Source organism: Nestor notabilis, unplaced genomic scaffold (genome assembly GCF_000696875.1).
Source record: "Nestor notabilis isolate BGI_N333 unplaced genomic scaffold, ASM69687v1 Scaffold35585, whole genome shotgun sequence".
Lineage (NCBI taxonomy): Eukaryota > Metazoa > Chordata > Aves > Psittaciformes > Psittacidae > Nestor > Nestor notabilis.
Window position 1 is genome coordinate 1 of NW_009928516.1, and position 16730 is coordinate 16730.

Sequence of the window (16730 nt, forward strand, 5' to 3'; positions counted from 1 at the left end):
AGGATACCGAAGATACTGAAGTAGTGTAAATATGAAGAGTAATTAGCAAAATATAGTGGTGGTGTTTACTGGTGTCAGGAATTTAGATACATTAACTTGAGTTTAGGTTAGAATTAAGTATAAATCATTACATTATACCAACTGATGTTGTCACTGAATTCTTTTAGTTAGCTGAGCAGAACTTTTATACTAAGATGTGATGACTAAAGTCCTTTTTTTTCGTACTGTTCATATGGTGTTTTTAATGTCATTTTATTTAAAATAGGCCTCAGAAAACTAAATAAAACCCTTTCTAAACAAACAAATATTATTTAATGTTCAAGCTTCTCAAATTATTGCATGTCACATGTCCACTCCCCTGCTCCAAAATTCTGTGTAGAAAAGTCAAAATAGGCCTAAGAACCAGATGGAAAACTCAAAAAACTAGAATGCTGCTTTCAGGCTTTTTCTTTTCATCTACTTTTCATATGGGTCGTGAAAAATGAATTTTCATGTCAAATGGTAAAATCCTTAAGGCTTTGGTTGAAATTACTCAATTGGGTTTCTTATTCTTCCAGAATTCACATAAAAGATCATTCTGAATTAATACTCCGCGGAAACAAATAAAATCAGGTTGTTTTGTGTGTTAATAACTATATCAGAGATGTGTAGGTCAGAGGGTGTACCGTAAACTCAAGAAACATGGTTGTGTCTGTTTTCATTTTACCAGTTTTACATTTTATTGGTGTTTCATGAAAATATTTGAAGGTCAGATTGGGCAGGAAACTTCTGCAGGCATCAGGTTTGGTAAGAGCTCTTTATATATTCCTTCTGAAGTGGCCTTGAGGCATAAAGGTCGAACCAGCTCAGCTTCTTGAGAAGGTTTTTGTTTTGGTTTAGAGGTGGGTTTTTTTCTCCCTCTCCTTTTTTTTTTTTTTCCTTCCCCATTTGCTCTGTGTTTGGAAATCACCAATTGTACAGCTAATAAGACATCTCATACAGCAGTTGCCCTTCCTCAGTGACTGTCTTACTCTGCCAACCAATTGGCCTGATAACCTAAAAGAAACTGTCTTGAAATGGTATGGGTGCCTTCTCCCTCACAGACAGTGTTACTCTAGAAGGAGTAAGCTTTCTTAGAATTATGGGTGTAAATACATGTAGACAAGAATTAAATCTAGAGCTGTCAGTTAAAGAGGAGGACAGTTTCCGTTGTCCAGCATCTTTCAGATCTCCTCCCCTACTGTGAGGCCACTCCTGAGTACAGAGGTGAAACAGGGAGATGATGCCCAAGTATACACTCATAACAGTATTCAGGGTCATGTTACTATGGAGATATTCGGGAAGGCATCTGGTAAACTTGGGGGTGTCTGTTGATTATGTAGCACAGAAACCTTGAAGCACTTTGAGTATGTAGCTGTGGCTTAAATGCAGGTAGAACTTTAGGATTTCTTGCTGCTTTTATGTTCCACAGTTAGAAGTTCTTTCTGCACAAGTTTCCTATTGCTGTCCGTATCTGGTATGCATGACAGATGTTATTTTACCTTCAGGAACATGGCAGCTTTATGCATGAATATGAAGCTCTGTTCAAAATCAAATTATTATCTCTTTCAAAAGCCCGTGTCAGGTTTTGTTAATTAGCCATCACCAACCTTTTAATTTAAAATTTTAATCCAGATAGATAAATGGCAAAAGTTTCTCTCCATTATTTCCTCTTTGATCAGTGTCTGCTTGAGAATGCTGCTTGTAATGGGAAAGATAAGGACTTACCCATACTTTAGTGCCCAGGCAGGTGCCTAATAAAGAAGAGCAGGAGTTTTCCTTGCTTGAACATGTTAGCTTGGATATGAATTCTTAAAATAATGGTTTCACTTCAGCCAATTGTTAGCAATACAGTTCCTTTGCCAGTTTTCTTCTACACTCCTTTCTGGCCTACACCACTGGCAGCCTCTGCGGTCATTATGGAGACCCCCAAGGGTTGTGTGGGAGCACAGTACTGGATTTTGTGCTCTTGAGCCTGGTTTTTGCTGAATGCTCCGCAATAGCTCACAGATCAGTGACACACCAAGTGAGACTGCTGGCCATAGAGGTGAAGTGTTGGTCAGCAATGGAGTAGAGAGAGTTTTTAACAACTGAAGCCTTAATATAAAATTCTGTTTGCTCATTCCAATGTTATGTTTTTGCTACAAGTAATTTCTGAACAGCAGTCAAGCATTTAGCTTCACCACGGAAGCATGACAGGGAAATCAAGTGGCTTATCTACACCTAAGGATTTCATCAGTCTTAAGATGTGGAGATGTGCTGGTTTTAGTTGAACAGGTGTAACTCTGTATGTGGATATACCTTGGTGCCTTTGCACTCATTGGTTTATCCTCTTTGTAGCAGGCAGGGTGGTTCTGAATGAAGTAAACCATCAAGTAAACCAGCTATATGCCTACATGTAATTCTAACAGTTAAATTATTTTAATATATTTCAGTTTTCTTCATGTAGACCATATAGAAAATGGAAATTTGAATAGGTTGGAGATTTTGTGGTTGGTTTTTTGTTTTGTTTTTTTTTTCCAATCTGGCCATTTCAGTCTCTCTTTAAGCAATTCCAAAATATGAAGCCAGTAGTTGAAAACTAAAGTAAGCACCACCACATTTCATAGAGGTATCCTTTTCTGTCCTCTGGTGTCAGAATGTATGCTTTTAATTTATCAAAAACTGCAATAATACCATGAAAATAATAGGTATAAACCTCTTCTGAAATTTTGTATGTTTGTCTCAGAAAAAATTTATTTTCAAAAATTCTGTTGTAAGTAAAAGATTTTCATATATATGTTTGTAAGCATTTTTGTGTTTATTCATGCGTAGTGAATATCTACCTGAGTATTGTTTTGTTTGCTCAAGAATTGAAAAATGGGTTGGGGATTTTTTTTTCAGGATTTGAGACACTTTTGTTAGCAGCTGTAAACACTGAGGAATAAAGTACTGTATTTGAAGCTACTTGCATCCCTTGCGTAGTGTGATTTGGATCCACTGTCGTATGTTCCTCTTGCTGGTGATTTACAATGGTGATGGAACATACTTTTTATGATAATGAAAACTAAGATATATTTTGACCAAAATGGAGAAGGCTATAGATAACAATATAGGAGAATTCCAACTGACAGGGAATGCCACAAATACATCCCTATTACACTGTCTGGGATTAGTAAGGGTCTCAGTTAAACTTTGTCTTAGTTAAAAAATAAAAATCATAGCTCTATATGATAGTTACTGTTGTCTTTTGTTGTCTTTACATAAACTAAGGAAATATCTCAAATTACTTCTGAAGTTTTCTTTTCTGAATTTCTATAATTATGAAGTAAAACACAAGTTGGTTTGTATGTGCAAGACTTGAGCAGATTTGCCCATATAAGCAGGAACTGTTTCAGTAGTTAGTCTGCACTCCTTGTCTTCTTCCCTTATCTTTCTCCGATGACTGAAGATAACTAAATGAATGTTCACCTCCCTATGTAAAAACATTTGAGATGATATGGTATTTTGAGGGTTACTACAACGTAGAGAATAGCAATTCTTTAGGGTGCTACAGTGCTGCCTGTGCGATAGCCAGTGTTAGCAGATGCTACAGCAGCATTGTTTAAATTTGGCTCCACACTGAAATCTTTCAAGAATTGGCACCCTTAACAAATGTGACAAATTGTACTAATGAAGTGTGCTTTGTAATACTTGGAAGTGTGAGTACCAGAAGTGTCTGTACTGTATCAAGCGCTAAAATAAGGAAAGACTAATCTGCAAACACAGAGCTTCCTCGATGTTTTCTCAGGCAGCGTTACCAAGGCTCAACAGAAGGTGAAGCTGGGCTGGGACTCCCATGCTAGGTTAATCCTGCAGACATGTCTCAGACAACAGGGTCAAGGAAGCTGTATACAGGTGGTTCAGATTTCTTTAAGATACAAACTCAGAGGCATGAAGTGCAATCTTAGTATTTTTTCTATTATAAATATTAAACTGAAATCTTACAATTTATATAAAATCTTTACAATCTGTACACTTTTTCAATCTTCTTAAACAGCATTAAATTTTTCAAGTTGCCACAGAGATCAGTTACAACAAAATAACAGATTGCTACTGTAACAAAAACATATTTCCAAAAAAGGTATGTAAGCTACTTCAAAGGCAGTTGTGTTTAACCTGAATATGAACAGTAGCTCTGTTTTTTTAATTGTGATGTTACTCTATCTTTAAACCATCAGAATTCACGCTTTATTTAAAAATAAACAGTAGTTGGTGGTGGGGTGGGGAGGGCACTTGTATTTTCTACCTTCCTGTATGTAACATTAAACAGAGCTGAGCCTGGAGGAATAAAGGTGAGTGCTTCTCATTTAAATTAGACATGACAAAATAAATGTCAATACCAGTGTTTGCTAACACGTGACTTTTAAACAGCACTTAGTACTTTAATTTTTATCTTATTTCCTAGCATAAAGCAGCTAGAAAATTAATACAGATGGGAGTTCTGTTCATTAGCTTTGTCTGTTTTAGCAGTATCCCTGCATTCAATTTCTGCTATTACTCTTTGATGCAGCAGAGAGGAAGTTCCAAAAGAGGGGCAGGACTACCATAAGAAAAGAAGTTAAAAAAAATAAAAAGAGAGGGAGGGAGAAAACTATAATTTGTTTGGGCAAACAGGGAACCTGAAGGATCTTTGAGAGCTCTGAATTTCTTCAGGTATCAACTGACCTCTTTCAAGCAGGAAGTCTCCAGCATACATGCAGCACAACATATGTGTTCTGTAGGACATTTCTGCAAACAGATCCCTTTTAAGTTGTTCAGATTGTAGGAATGAGATGACAGCACAGCAGAACATTAAGTTAGCATTTAAGACTGTATAGATCTGTGGTTGTAACTTGATTTTCTGTATTAACAACACAGTAGCCTTTGGGACAGCTGCTGATGTTTGGGAATTGTCTTTTTAAATAAGAGCTTTTGTTCATGATCTCCACCCTCAGCACAGACAAAGTATATACAAATACACACAAATTCTATTAGAATACAGAGTTTAGACTACAAGCAATCAGGTAGCTGCACAAGATTTATGAGTCTTAGCTGTTCTTCTGGGGTATTTTCAAAATACATGAAAATACATTCAACTTTTATCTATCTTGTTTATTTTAATCGTTGCAGAAACAAACTGTATTTGCTAAATGCCTGTTGAAATACACCTTACTGTAGTTTCCCTGAATAGAGGACAAAATCAAGAAGCTTACAGAAAACCAGCAAAGCAACTTTGCAGACTTGGAAGCCATTCTGATTGCTTCATTGATCAAAGTACAATTCCATGTTAATAATTCAGGTTTAGTGTATGAGGAAAAAAGCTGCACATTCTTCACAGCTGCTGGTTTTTGTCTTACATATGTCCATTATTTACAGTAAAGTGACAGAAAATCTACTACTACTAGTTCCCTCACTTTGTTTTTACTTATACATGAAGATGCAAGCACAAACCAAGTTCAAAAGAAGAATTTTAGACTCACTAAACTGTCAAGTAGTTTCAAATGGACTTTTTTTAATAAATAAAGCATTCATATACTTGATAAGGACTATAAATTGTGGATAGAACGTACACTTATACCACTTTGAACACAAAGCACACATGCTATCGTAATAAGTTGCCTAAATTTCAGCTTATAATGGACTTGTAACTTACAAGTTTTAAGGAGCATTAAGTGAACTCTAGATAAATGTATTGAAGTCCTAAGTTTCTGATGTTTAAAAGTGTGATGACAAATCTGTGTTTGATAAATACAAGCAAGTTTTATACACAAATGCAATTTTAAAATTGGCTATTCTGAGAAGTAGATTTATCAGTAACTTCAATGACCATTTTGTTGTCTCTTAACAATATGTACACTTTGTAGCTTTAAGAAAACTAAGTTACCTCCCTAGCACCTTTTACTATACAAAATTTACACACAGAAGAGCACACTCATCTTGACTCTTTACCTAAAGTGCATATGAAATGTAGGAGAGCGAAAATGGAGAATCCTTTGCTCTGGAATACAGTAACTGTTGCACTGGGATTACTGTACAGTTTCCCTCATAATATGACCCTTGAGCTTCTACTCAACAACAGTGTCCACTTTGACACGAGAGAGAAATAACACACAAGTTATCCCTTAAGCCAAATAAGTAGGGCTGTGTTCCAAGCCATGGCATGGAACATAAAAGTGGAAACAATATTCAATATAAACTCTCTATTGCCTCATCTGTTTTACCTCAACAAAAGTAAGCCTTTAAGCAGCAGGACTTCTAAAGCTCTGAAAGAGGTTTAAAAAACCTGTCAGTCTATCTTAACAAAGTCTAAGAATCAAATAATCAAATATCATTAGCTTAATTATTTTTAACATTCTTGTTAAACTTTGGAAATAAAGATGACAGTTCATATCATGATTTAATTGGTTTCAGCCAAAACGTTAAAAAACTGTTTCGCTTAATGGAATATTTCTACGGTTTTACTTAAATACTCAGCTTTATCTAATGTTTGTTTCTACAAACCTAAATTTAGGCCAAATCTGAGGAGACACAGTCTCATGAATATCTACTTTGTCCGAACACTTGTAGAGTAGGATGTGCTGCTGGCAGCCAAGTCACTGGGGAATCCACATGGTCTTCATCATGAACAGAAACTTCAGCAACGTCACTCCTTTTAAAAACAAACCCAGAAGAAACTATTATAATTGCACAGATAACGCTAAATTACCTTACAAAGTCAAAGAAGTGGATTTATACATTTAGGAGTGTGTGTTTAATATTGAAATGTTTTGAATAAAGAGACTATGTTTAACATCCTTCAGACTCTCCAGTTCACTTGGTAAAGCAGCTTTATCACAACCCCTCCTTCAGTCTTACATTCTGCCACAGGAGATTTCCAATCTTGTCTGCTAGGAGCAGTCTCTGTGTTGTAGGTTGTCCGCTACATGGTTTCTTCTGTGGATTGTGAGAGATTCAATTGTTTTATGTGCCTGTTCCAGTTGGATCTTTAAACCTTCATTGTGTACCTTTAGAATATTTCTTTCCTAAACAAAAAAAAACAGAGAATGGTATTTTATTTTGAATTTGTCTCAGGACTCCCTGGTTTTATGTTTAGGTTGGCTGGTATAAACATAAGTTGGTGTAGCTCTTATCAGTGAAATGGAACCAGTAACTTATTTGAATGTTTTCACAGTCACTGGTCTATTCTTTGTGTATACTCTTAGAACTTTCCAGCAGCCGGTATCTGACAGTCATGTCCACAACCTGCATTTATCCACCCTCCGATACTCCTCTCATAACAGCAGTAACCTAGGAGAAACCAGAACACAGCTCACACTTTTCTGCTCTACTAACGCAGAAGTTGATGTACCGTAAGACATTAATTTGCAACATCAGATGCTCTTCAGTAATTGAGGTTGGGATCTGCTGAGGGAGCAAGGACAAGTGTAAATTATTGGACATTTTAAAGACCCAGTTCTTACAAGTGCATCCACACTTCACATCCTTGTCTATATTGAATGGGCTGTTGACTGAAAGAGAAATGGTCCATACTGGAAAATTCTTGCTAATTGTCTTAATCTCTGTCTTAAGAAACCAATCATCTTTTGTAAAAGATGAGCTCATGTTAACAATAGCAAAGGATACTTTGAAAGTTATACTGATCATACAAAGATCAGGCTGTGGTCCTGTTTCTGGACTGTTTCCATGTTTGTCCATCTCAGCATAAAGACAGCAATGAGTTAAGTATGAAAATACATCCACCTTTGTCCTTCATAGTCATATCTGGATCATTCTCCATTGCATTGTTGATACTGTGATAATCTCTTTAATCTGTCTGGAAAGGTGTTGTTTCTACAAACCTGAATTTGGGCCAAATCTGAGGTGACAGCCTTATGAATAGCTATTTTGTCAGAACACTTGTAGAGTAAGGTGAGCCACAACTGGGCTGATGCAGGTGAAATCTAGCAAGAGGCATCATGTCTGTTCACAGGAAAATTTCTTGGTGACTTAAAGTTATCAAAAAAAAAGAAAGGATTCACTGTCAGTTGAGCAAAAGCAGAGTCTCCCTCCCACCCCACCTCCCCCGGCCCTCTTTATTCGGCGGCAGAGGCCACCAAAAGCAGGAAGAAATTTAGGACTCTTTTACTTACTTTACAGAATAACATGCTGTCCTAAGCAATTGGACTGTGATCACGTTCTTGCTTATAACTTTTAAGACTAATGGGGATCAGTGTAATCATAACAACGGCTTCAAAAATTATTCCCTACATTACTACTAAAATATATGCTTGACATGAAGCATTACTGGAGTTAAAGTGGCTAAGAATTTATGATGCTATTCATGGATTGTTCCAAAAATTAATTACACTGGAGTAAGGTGACACCTTCCCACTCAGCCACCCCACACACACACACTCCAACCAGAATTTGTTTCATCATGTATGTACCTGCTCAAGTTCCTGGTATGAGGGTTTACAGCTGTGATGCTCCTCTTTCTTTTTCTGGCTGGAGTCCTTGTTTTCCCATTTAACATACGCCTTTTTGCGGCCTAGAATTGGGCTTGGAAATGGGGATGGTGGAGCTGGCTGGAGATAAGGATTTTCTGGCATCTTATGTTCTTTCTTCTCAATCTGCCTACGAGATACATCACCAGCCAGCAGTACAGGATCGGTCTGTGTACCTTCATGAACCACAGATGGTTTCAGTCTCACTGAGATTTTCTGAGCTGAGGAACCCATGAGCATAATGGTTCGGTCCTTGCTGTCTTCACTGTGTTCCACAACTTCTCCATTAGGAAATGTGAATAGTCCTTCTTCTTGTCCTGTAGGATATATATGGTAAACTGAGTCAAGATCTTATCCCAGGAAAGGAGAAACAGAACACACAGTAATTAAACATGGTTTTAATAAATAAAACAAACATTCTTTTTATATTAATTGCTCTCCAAAATAGGTGTCACTGGAAGTTTCTCAGCGTTGTGTCTCTTGGAACTCTTTGCATGTCTCAGTAACATAAATATGGATCAGTAAGAGGAAAACCAAGCGTTTCATCAAGATCAGCTGGAGAAAAAAACTTCTAGATGGCTATGAGGTTTTATACAGACCATCAATCTTAGTGATTGGGCTGGAAGATTAAGCCTGGGTGTTAGTTCAGCATTACCATAACTTGCAGCTGTAAGACAAAACTTATCCTCTTCATAAAGGTGAAATAATGAAATTTTTAATTTTACACTGCTTTTGTATAGGTCATCCTAAAATACTTTTACTTTTGCAGTTAAAAGGGGAGAGAGGAAGAACCCACAATGTTAGAAGCAGTGGGCAAAAGATATGATTAAAGGATTTTAAAAAGATCTGTTTCAGATAAAGTAATTTCTGTCACTGGGAAGAAAACAAAATAAGACTGCATATTACACACATAAGGGGAAAGAAGAAAGTCAGTCCAGTAGCTGCTGGAGGCTCTGGAGAATTACATGGAGATATAGATGAACAGATGACGCTTACACCTTCAACCAAGACCTGAATTCTCATTCTTCGACATGATATAGCCTTAAGAGGTACCACATTCTGGCACACTGGGTGATATGGGGCAACACAGCACAGCTCAACCTCTCCATAAGCATGACATCCCATGAGGTGATTATTATGTAGTGCTGCAGCCATGGCAGGTGCCATCACAGAGATGCATGTGGTCAGTTATCAACAGAAATTTGCTGCATTGTGCTAATAGGAAGCCTAGGATGGAATCCAGCAGTATGAATCTTAAATACAACACAAAAGAAGGATATCAAAGTGACAAGAAGTAGACTTGAAGAACATTAGATACAGGCAGGAGAGATATTCAAAGTGAGTATTGAGAGATTTGGAATGTCAAAATTCAAAACAAAGGTAGTCTGATGTCTAAATCAAAGACAATGTTTTCTCCTTTGGAGGCCTACGTGGTAACACACAACATGAAAAGTTTGTACACCTTTCATACAAATTTAATACAGATATACAAGAAAAGAACAGAGAATAGACTTCTGATTGAATGAAAGATGGACAGATGAAGAGTAGTAGATTCAACAGCCGAAGCGGAAAAATTAAATACAATTAGCTCCTGATTTTCCCAGCACACAGATACAGAAGTAAACTGACTTCATAAACTCCACATTAAAATCCAAGTCGGAATTGTAACAGTGCAGTAGTCACTTAATGTGACAACAGTGGTAAAAACTGTTGAGTGTACTAAGACCAGCTTGCCACAAGATGAGAGAATCAAGGGAACCTGTCAGCTGTTCAGTTCATTGCATCTAGTTCTCATGAGACTTTGACAGAAGATTTACTCAGTTTTTGCGGAATTTGTGTGCCACACATTATGTAATGTGTCAAGAGATCTCCCAGAAAGGGAGCCTTTCATTACTCAGATTAGAACTGGAATGGCGTTACTTGGTACAGGCTCACGCCTGGTTGTAGTTTATCTGTTGATAAAACACTGCAGTTAACTAAAAAAAAACCCTAAACTGATGCTGTACAACTCAGCTTTGAAAAGGAAAAGGAGCAAAGGAAAGACTATCTAGATCTTTTGATCTTTTTAATGTGATCTTTTCTCACCGTGGAATTGTTCCTTAACTCCTACTGGGCAGAGGCTTGAAGCAAGAGCAGAGGTTGGGCTGCTGTCTGCAACTGATGTTTTGGGTCTTCTCTTGCACTCTATTACAACCAGGTCTTTGCATTGCTTGTGACAGTTCATTCCACAGTCTGTAAACAAAACACAGTTTACATTATTCAGTGGCTCTGTTGTAGCTCTAAGATCAGTTCTTACACTGCGTTGCCACCCAAGGAAGCAAGAAAGCTTCTTTGGTGTTCTATACATGTGTTACAAGTAACAGCATACGTCTTTTAAGCAGACCGATGACACACCTTTGCTATATACATAGAAACCTCATTTTCATTGTTCAAATACAAAATAGTGACATTCAGTCACTATAGGATTTGCAGGAAAAGCAGATACCTATATGAGGAAGAAAACTCTGCAAAACACAGATTGTGTATGTGCTGCACAGTCTTCACAATGCTGGTGTTTGAGCCCACTGGAATAGAAGGGTCTGTTCCCAAATCCTCTGAATTCAGTGATGTTTTGCAAAGGGTTAAAGCTATCAGTTACGAGCCCCTTCATCTTTGCATTTCTTCTGGACCATATGTCTGACATACTATTCTTGAATCAGTCTTCTCCCTGAGAGGTCCAATTAAATAGGTCCATAGACACAGCAATGGATCTCAGGATTATCAGATTATTATCATCAATTATAGATTAAAATTAACAAAGTATAAAGCACCTTACCTTTGCATCTGTATCCTTGTTTAATGACTCCCCATAGCTGACATTCAAACAAACAGAAAGACTTAGTATTAATATATCTATCTGCACATTGATAATGGATAAAAATCCACTAAAAGCTCCACTCATTTCTAAGACCTGAGCACCTGCAGGCTATCTTGGTTTTCTACCCTTTTAATGTTAAGGTCAAAATATGAACTGTTTACCTCTTTAGCATAAGATATTTAAGAATATTTTTTGTGTGTTCCTCAATCTCAAACAAGATACCTTGAGCTAGTCTGTAATGAAACATCAGCAGACCTGACAGCCTCCAGAGAAGCTGTGGAGCTGGAGGAAATGGAAAATTCTATCTCAGCACCCTTGTTTGATCCTAGCTAAACTGGGGGTTGGTAGGACAGTCAGTTTTACTAAATTTTTCTTTGCCACAGGTAGGGGGCATGTCATGTCTGTACCAGGACACGAGTTCTAACAGTCCCAAGGAGTGGAAGGCTCTGGATTTAGAAGTCTTGTCTGAGACTGTGTGGTGACACAACCAAACACCACAAGACGGGTGCCATGTTTAAATTGGTAATAGTACTGCAAAAGGAGTGTAAAGGGTACCTTAAATAGCTACACCAGGCAGCAGCCTGGTGTTCCATATAGCTTCACTGGTGTTTTATATAGATCCATTTCTGTATATGACACATGGTGATTATGAGATAAAAAAGGGCATTATTCCCAGCAGTGTTAACATAATTTACTAAAAAGTAAGCTTACAAATCCAGCACAGTTGTCGCAGAAAGTAGGCCTCAAGTAAGTGGTCTCTTGGAAGTTGTGAGCAAAGCCAAGTCCTAATTTGGAATAGATTGAGCTAGCCCTCATAAAGTAAGCTGTTATTTCATCCCTGCTAATCAGACCTTCCCTGGAAATAAACAAGAGAAGCTGTTTGTGAGACATGCATTTTCTTAACAGCGTAAGGAGAATTAAACATATCTTTCTTCACAATTTAAAATGGAAATAGTTTCGTAGGCCAAAACCTGTAGTGATCTTGGTAATCTTGTTGACCGCTCCCAAAGTCTACAGATACTTATCTACACATTTAAAATGCAGCCTGTAAGAATAAATGAAATATCTGCATATGTGATGCAACCCCAAAATTACTTCATAAAAAACCTCTGAATAATCACTACTGTATTTTTCCATGCTTCAATATAGTAAGAAAAATGGTCTTAATTTGACCAAAATATACATTTGCCAATTCTCTATTTTGAGGAACATGTTCGTCTTAGGAAAGTTCCTTAGTATATACTGAATATCATTTAAAAAAAATACTTATTTTTCTATTATCTGTTTTTCCTCCTACATCTGCCTGGTTATGCCTTCTGTAAGCTCATGCAGATGTCATTCACAATACGTTTAGAATATGTTTTTGTCATATTTTCACTTCTATTTGTGGGTGAAGAGGATGATTTTACCACTCTAATGACAGAAATAAAATTCAAACACAAAACCCCCAAAAGCCCTTCAAAAACATGCTACAAAGTTGATAAGCAGGGCTAGGTACTCACCAATCCTTAGCCATTACACAAAATGAGAAAGGAAAACTGGCAGCTATCTTTTCAAATTCTTCCTGGGAAATGTATCCATCCTGATCATGGTCATAATTTTTGAAGACAGACTGTGCAAGGTAACATTAGAACAGTTTTTAATGAGGATGGACTGCATTACCACTTTAGAAAGACTCCACAATATTCATGGATTACCTCTCCCACTTTTTCCTAGTATCTATTAAACAGTGCCAACAGTCTAACTGCCTTTTTTCTTGACATTAAAGAAGCATTAATATATCTTGATTTGTAGCAAAACATAGATAAGTCAACATAGGCTGGACTAAATGCTTCACTACACAATCACATCTCTTTTTCAGTTTTGCTTTAAGATCATTATGTCCATGCCTACATGTACAACTTGTACTAAATGCTCTCGATTAGTGTTCTCAGAGGTGATCTCTGTAGCCAAATCAGTGTAGCTGTCTGGTTAATTTCGTCAGGTGAACGTTATGTGAAAAGCAGTTATATGACAGAACTGTCATGTAGACGCCTATTTCCACGTGTGGAGTGACGTTACTGTTTGTCTCTGATCCTAAGGCAAGGAGCACCCCGAAGCCAAATTTAGAAATGTATTCCAAAATAGCGTGTATCAAAGGATACCTAGCAAAATTAGAAGTGTCTAGAAGGAGAAGAGATGAAGCAAGGATGCAAAGACAAAGTCTTTACCTCTCTCTGTCATCTTTAGGATCAATCACCTGAGCTTACTGAATGGTTTCCAGAAAAGCAGGTGACCCATGAAAGAGAAAAAGCAATGGCTGCTAGTAATAAAGCCATTGAGAGGCCCACTTTCAGACTCCACCAATGACATGATGTTGGAATCCCTGGTAGAAATGGACTCCCTGGCTCCTTGGAAGAATGTCACTGGCATTCACACTCCCCACTGATTCCTTAGCCATTTAAGGAATTTCCTTCCATGCCTCATGGGCCACAGCTGCTATTTACAGCTATGCAGAAATACCTGTTTATGAGGACAGACGTGCTTACAAACTCAGCACAGCTTTGAATGTGTCCAGTATTTTTTCCCTTCTTTCTATCTCCTCATACCTAGAGATTAAGGCTGTGACCGAAATGTAAGGTAAATGGGCCAACCATACTTACATCTACCATCCTCTGAACATGTTTACTGATGGTTTTTGGATCAGGTTTTGGGGCTACTCCTGAAGCCCAGTCTGCAACTACTGGTGGTCTAGAAGGTGTCAAAGGCTAGAAGAAATTGAATGGAAGTTCATTAGTACCACATGGAAAGACTTTCTGGATTACACTTTCTTCATTTGTGACAAATGGCCTCTTGGACCCCACATTGTACTTTTGATAATTACATGGTACTTCAGAGGGAGCTCTTCCCTGAACTGTCCAAAACAGTGGCTGTTCCTTCAATTATTACAGTTCACTGACAGCCCTGTAAATTCAGAATCTTTTCCATATTTATAAAACAGGAACAAAACTACAGTATAACACTCATGTAATTCAAATGATGAAACCCACAAGAATTTTTCATTTAAAAGAATCAGTATCAATTGCCCAGATTAAGCCTGATGTCATGTCTCTACACAAGTAACTTCATTTGTGTTTGTGTTCATATTATAAAACCTGATATGGTGTCAACTCTCCCACATATTCTAGCTTAGGTTTCATCACCAACTAAACAATTTATTCTTTAACAGATTTTGCTCAGTCTGTAAAGGTGAAATGTTTTCAATGTAACATAAAATAAAATAAAATTAATGCAAGGAATAAGTTATGTTACTCATTAAACTTATGGGGGTTTTTTGCTAAGAATCTGTAAAGGCCCTTACAGCAGCTCGGTGACTTCGTGGCTCTCGCGCATATGAAAGCTCATAAATTTCATCTTCTGTGTAGTAAAGATCAAGGGACAGCTGAAAACAAACACAAAATTAGTTTAATTCCAAACCAGTCACTACCACTTGATAAACCTGTTCCCAGTGTAAATAAGTATTTTTTGGTGGATTAATTTTTAATTTAGGTGGCACCTAGGAAAAATGCACTTGAGCTGCGCAGGTGTTCACAGTGATTTGAAATGGGTACATTTCTAAATTACAGACTGTTATTGCCATTATCTGGAAATCTGTATCATTACACAGCTACAGTCCTCAGCACAGGAAGTGACTATAGGCATAATTAGCAGTCAGTTAATAAGTTAACCTGAAAAATAATGTTACTCCCATAATATTCAAATGGTCTAACGTGCAACTAAGCACAAAAACACTATTCTAATGAATCTGTCCATCAAGTCAAATTCTCAGAAAACTCTTGTTTAAACTTGTCATATTTATCCAAACCAGCTGTGGTTGACTGTGTTGAACTAAGAAGTACATGATGAAGATAAAAGATGGGCTTGAATATATTTAATGAGAACCTTTAGCTCTCAACAGCAATTATATATAGCGAGAAATATTACAGCTGGGTATATAAAGGAAATTGAAAAAATGGTCAAATTTACATCTCTGCTTTTGCATATGTCCTGGAAAACAGTATAGCAGATATTTTATTGACTGGAAACAAATTTCAAGCTGAGATTAAAGACTGGTAACATTTTTTACTATTTACATGAAAATACGCTAGACACAATTGAATAGAAACCCCAGACATGAATGTGTTACAAGCCTCGATCTATGGCAAGTCCAAAGAAAATATAAACTTGTTAAGAGAGCCAACACTACCATAGTCATATGTATATAAATAAGAAACAAAAATACGCTATTTTATCCAATTAATAACCTTACTCAAACTGCAGACATGCAACAACTCCCTGTGAACAACTGCAAGCATTACTGTTGTAGTCATAATAGTGAATGATTTTAGATTCTTAGGGAAATAAAAGTAGTTCAACACTCAAAAACAAAAAGTTCAAATGTTACTTCCATGGATTATTGACGTATGTATGGAATTATTAATGCATCTTCAAACTGATTTGCCTGCTAATGGGAGAGCAGATGACTAAAGGAAACAGAAGGAGAAAGACTGTTGGAAAAATCTGAGAACAAACAGGAAAATTATGTGCCCTGAAATATTAGCAGATTAGAAGATTCTGCTCTGAAATGAAGTATATATTTTAATTTATGTCCTGTCATATATAGTATATATATAACAAACATTTCCTTGCCTTATAGAAAGACTTGGAAGCATACTGCTGAACTGGCACTTCTACCATTGCTGCCATATAAATCAGTATCACTAACTTTTCTCTACTATTTTTGTACATTCCATTTGGGAAAGAAAAATCTTACAATATTACGTATTTATAATTAATAAAATTCTCTACTTGGTTACTTGAGAGGTATATGAAATTATTTTTTAAATGGAGGTATTTATCTCATCTAACAGACTTACTGTAAGCAAATGAACAAGGTCCATATTAGCCTCCAAGGGAAGTGGCATTTCTTGAAGTTGTATCAGCTCATTTATGTGGTTATATAGAGAGTATAGTTTGTATATGTTAATTTTTTTGTCCTCTAAGTAGTCTGGCATGCCCTCATAAAGTGATATCAAGTCTTTCAGGTGGACCCCAAGTATTGGGATCTTAAAGTTACTGCACTCATTATAGGCACGTCGGTAACTATCATAATTTCTGTACGATGAAAGCAGTTCCGTCATTTCATTAAACACCTAAAAATAAAAACAAAAAAATCAGAATTGGTTACTGGTTTTATTCTGGTCATACAGTACAAAAATTTCCTGTGTTATTATTATTGGGTTTACTTGCAATGACTCTTGAAATGCAGTTTAAAGCTTTAGGTTTCAAATGAAATCTAGGTATTTACCTCACCTAATTTAACTATCTAGAATATATAAAAGATAATATTGTAT

General features: G+C 36.8%; 1 protein-coding gene across 1 annotated transcript; it reads right to left on the reverse strand.

The window, feature by feature from the left end:
- Positions 1-6905: 6905 nt before the first annotated feature.
- On the reverse strand, positions 6906-16529 carry RASGRP1 (RAS guanyl releasing protein 1 (calcium and DAG-regulated); the record flags this gene model as incomplete). Its single annotated transcript, XM_010014527.1, has 9 exons — positions 6906-7040; positions 8445-8818; positions 10587-10733; positions 11317-11353; positions 12070-12214; positions 12861-12970; positions 14001-14105; positions 14699-14779; positions 16254-16529. Coding segments are annotated over 9 exons (1410 nt in total), but the record flags the coding sequence as incomplete, so codon positions are not given.
- Positions 16530-16730: the final 201 nt, after the last annotated feature.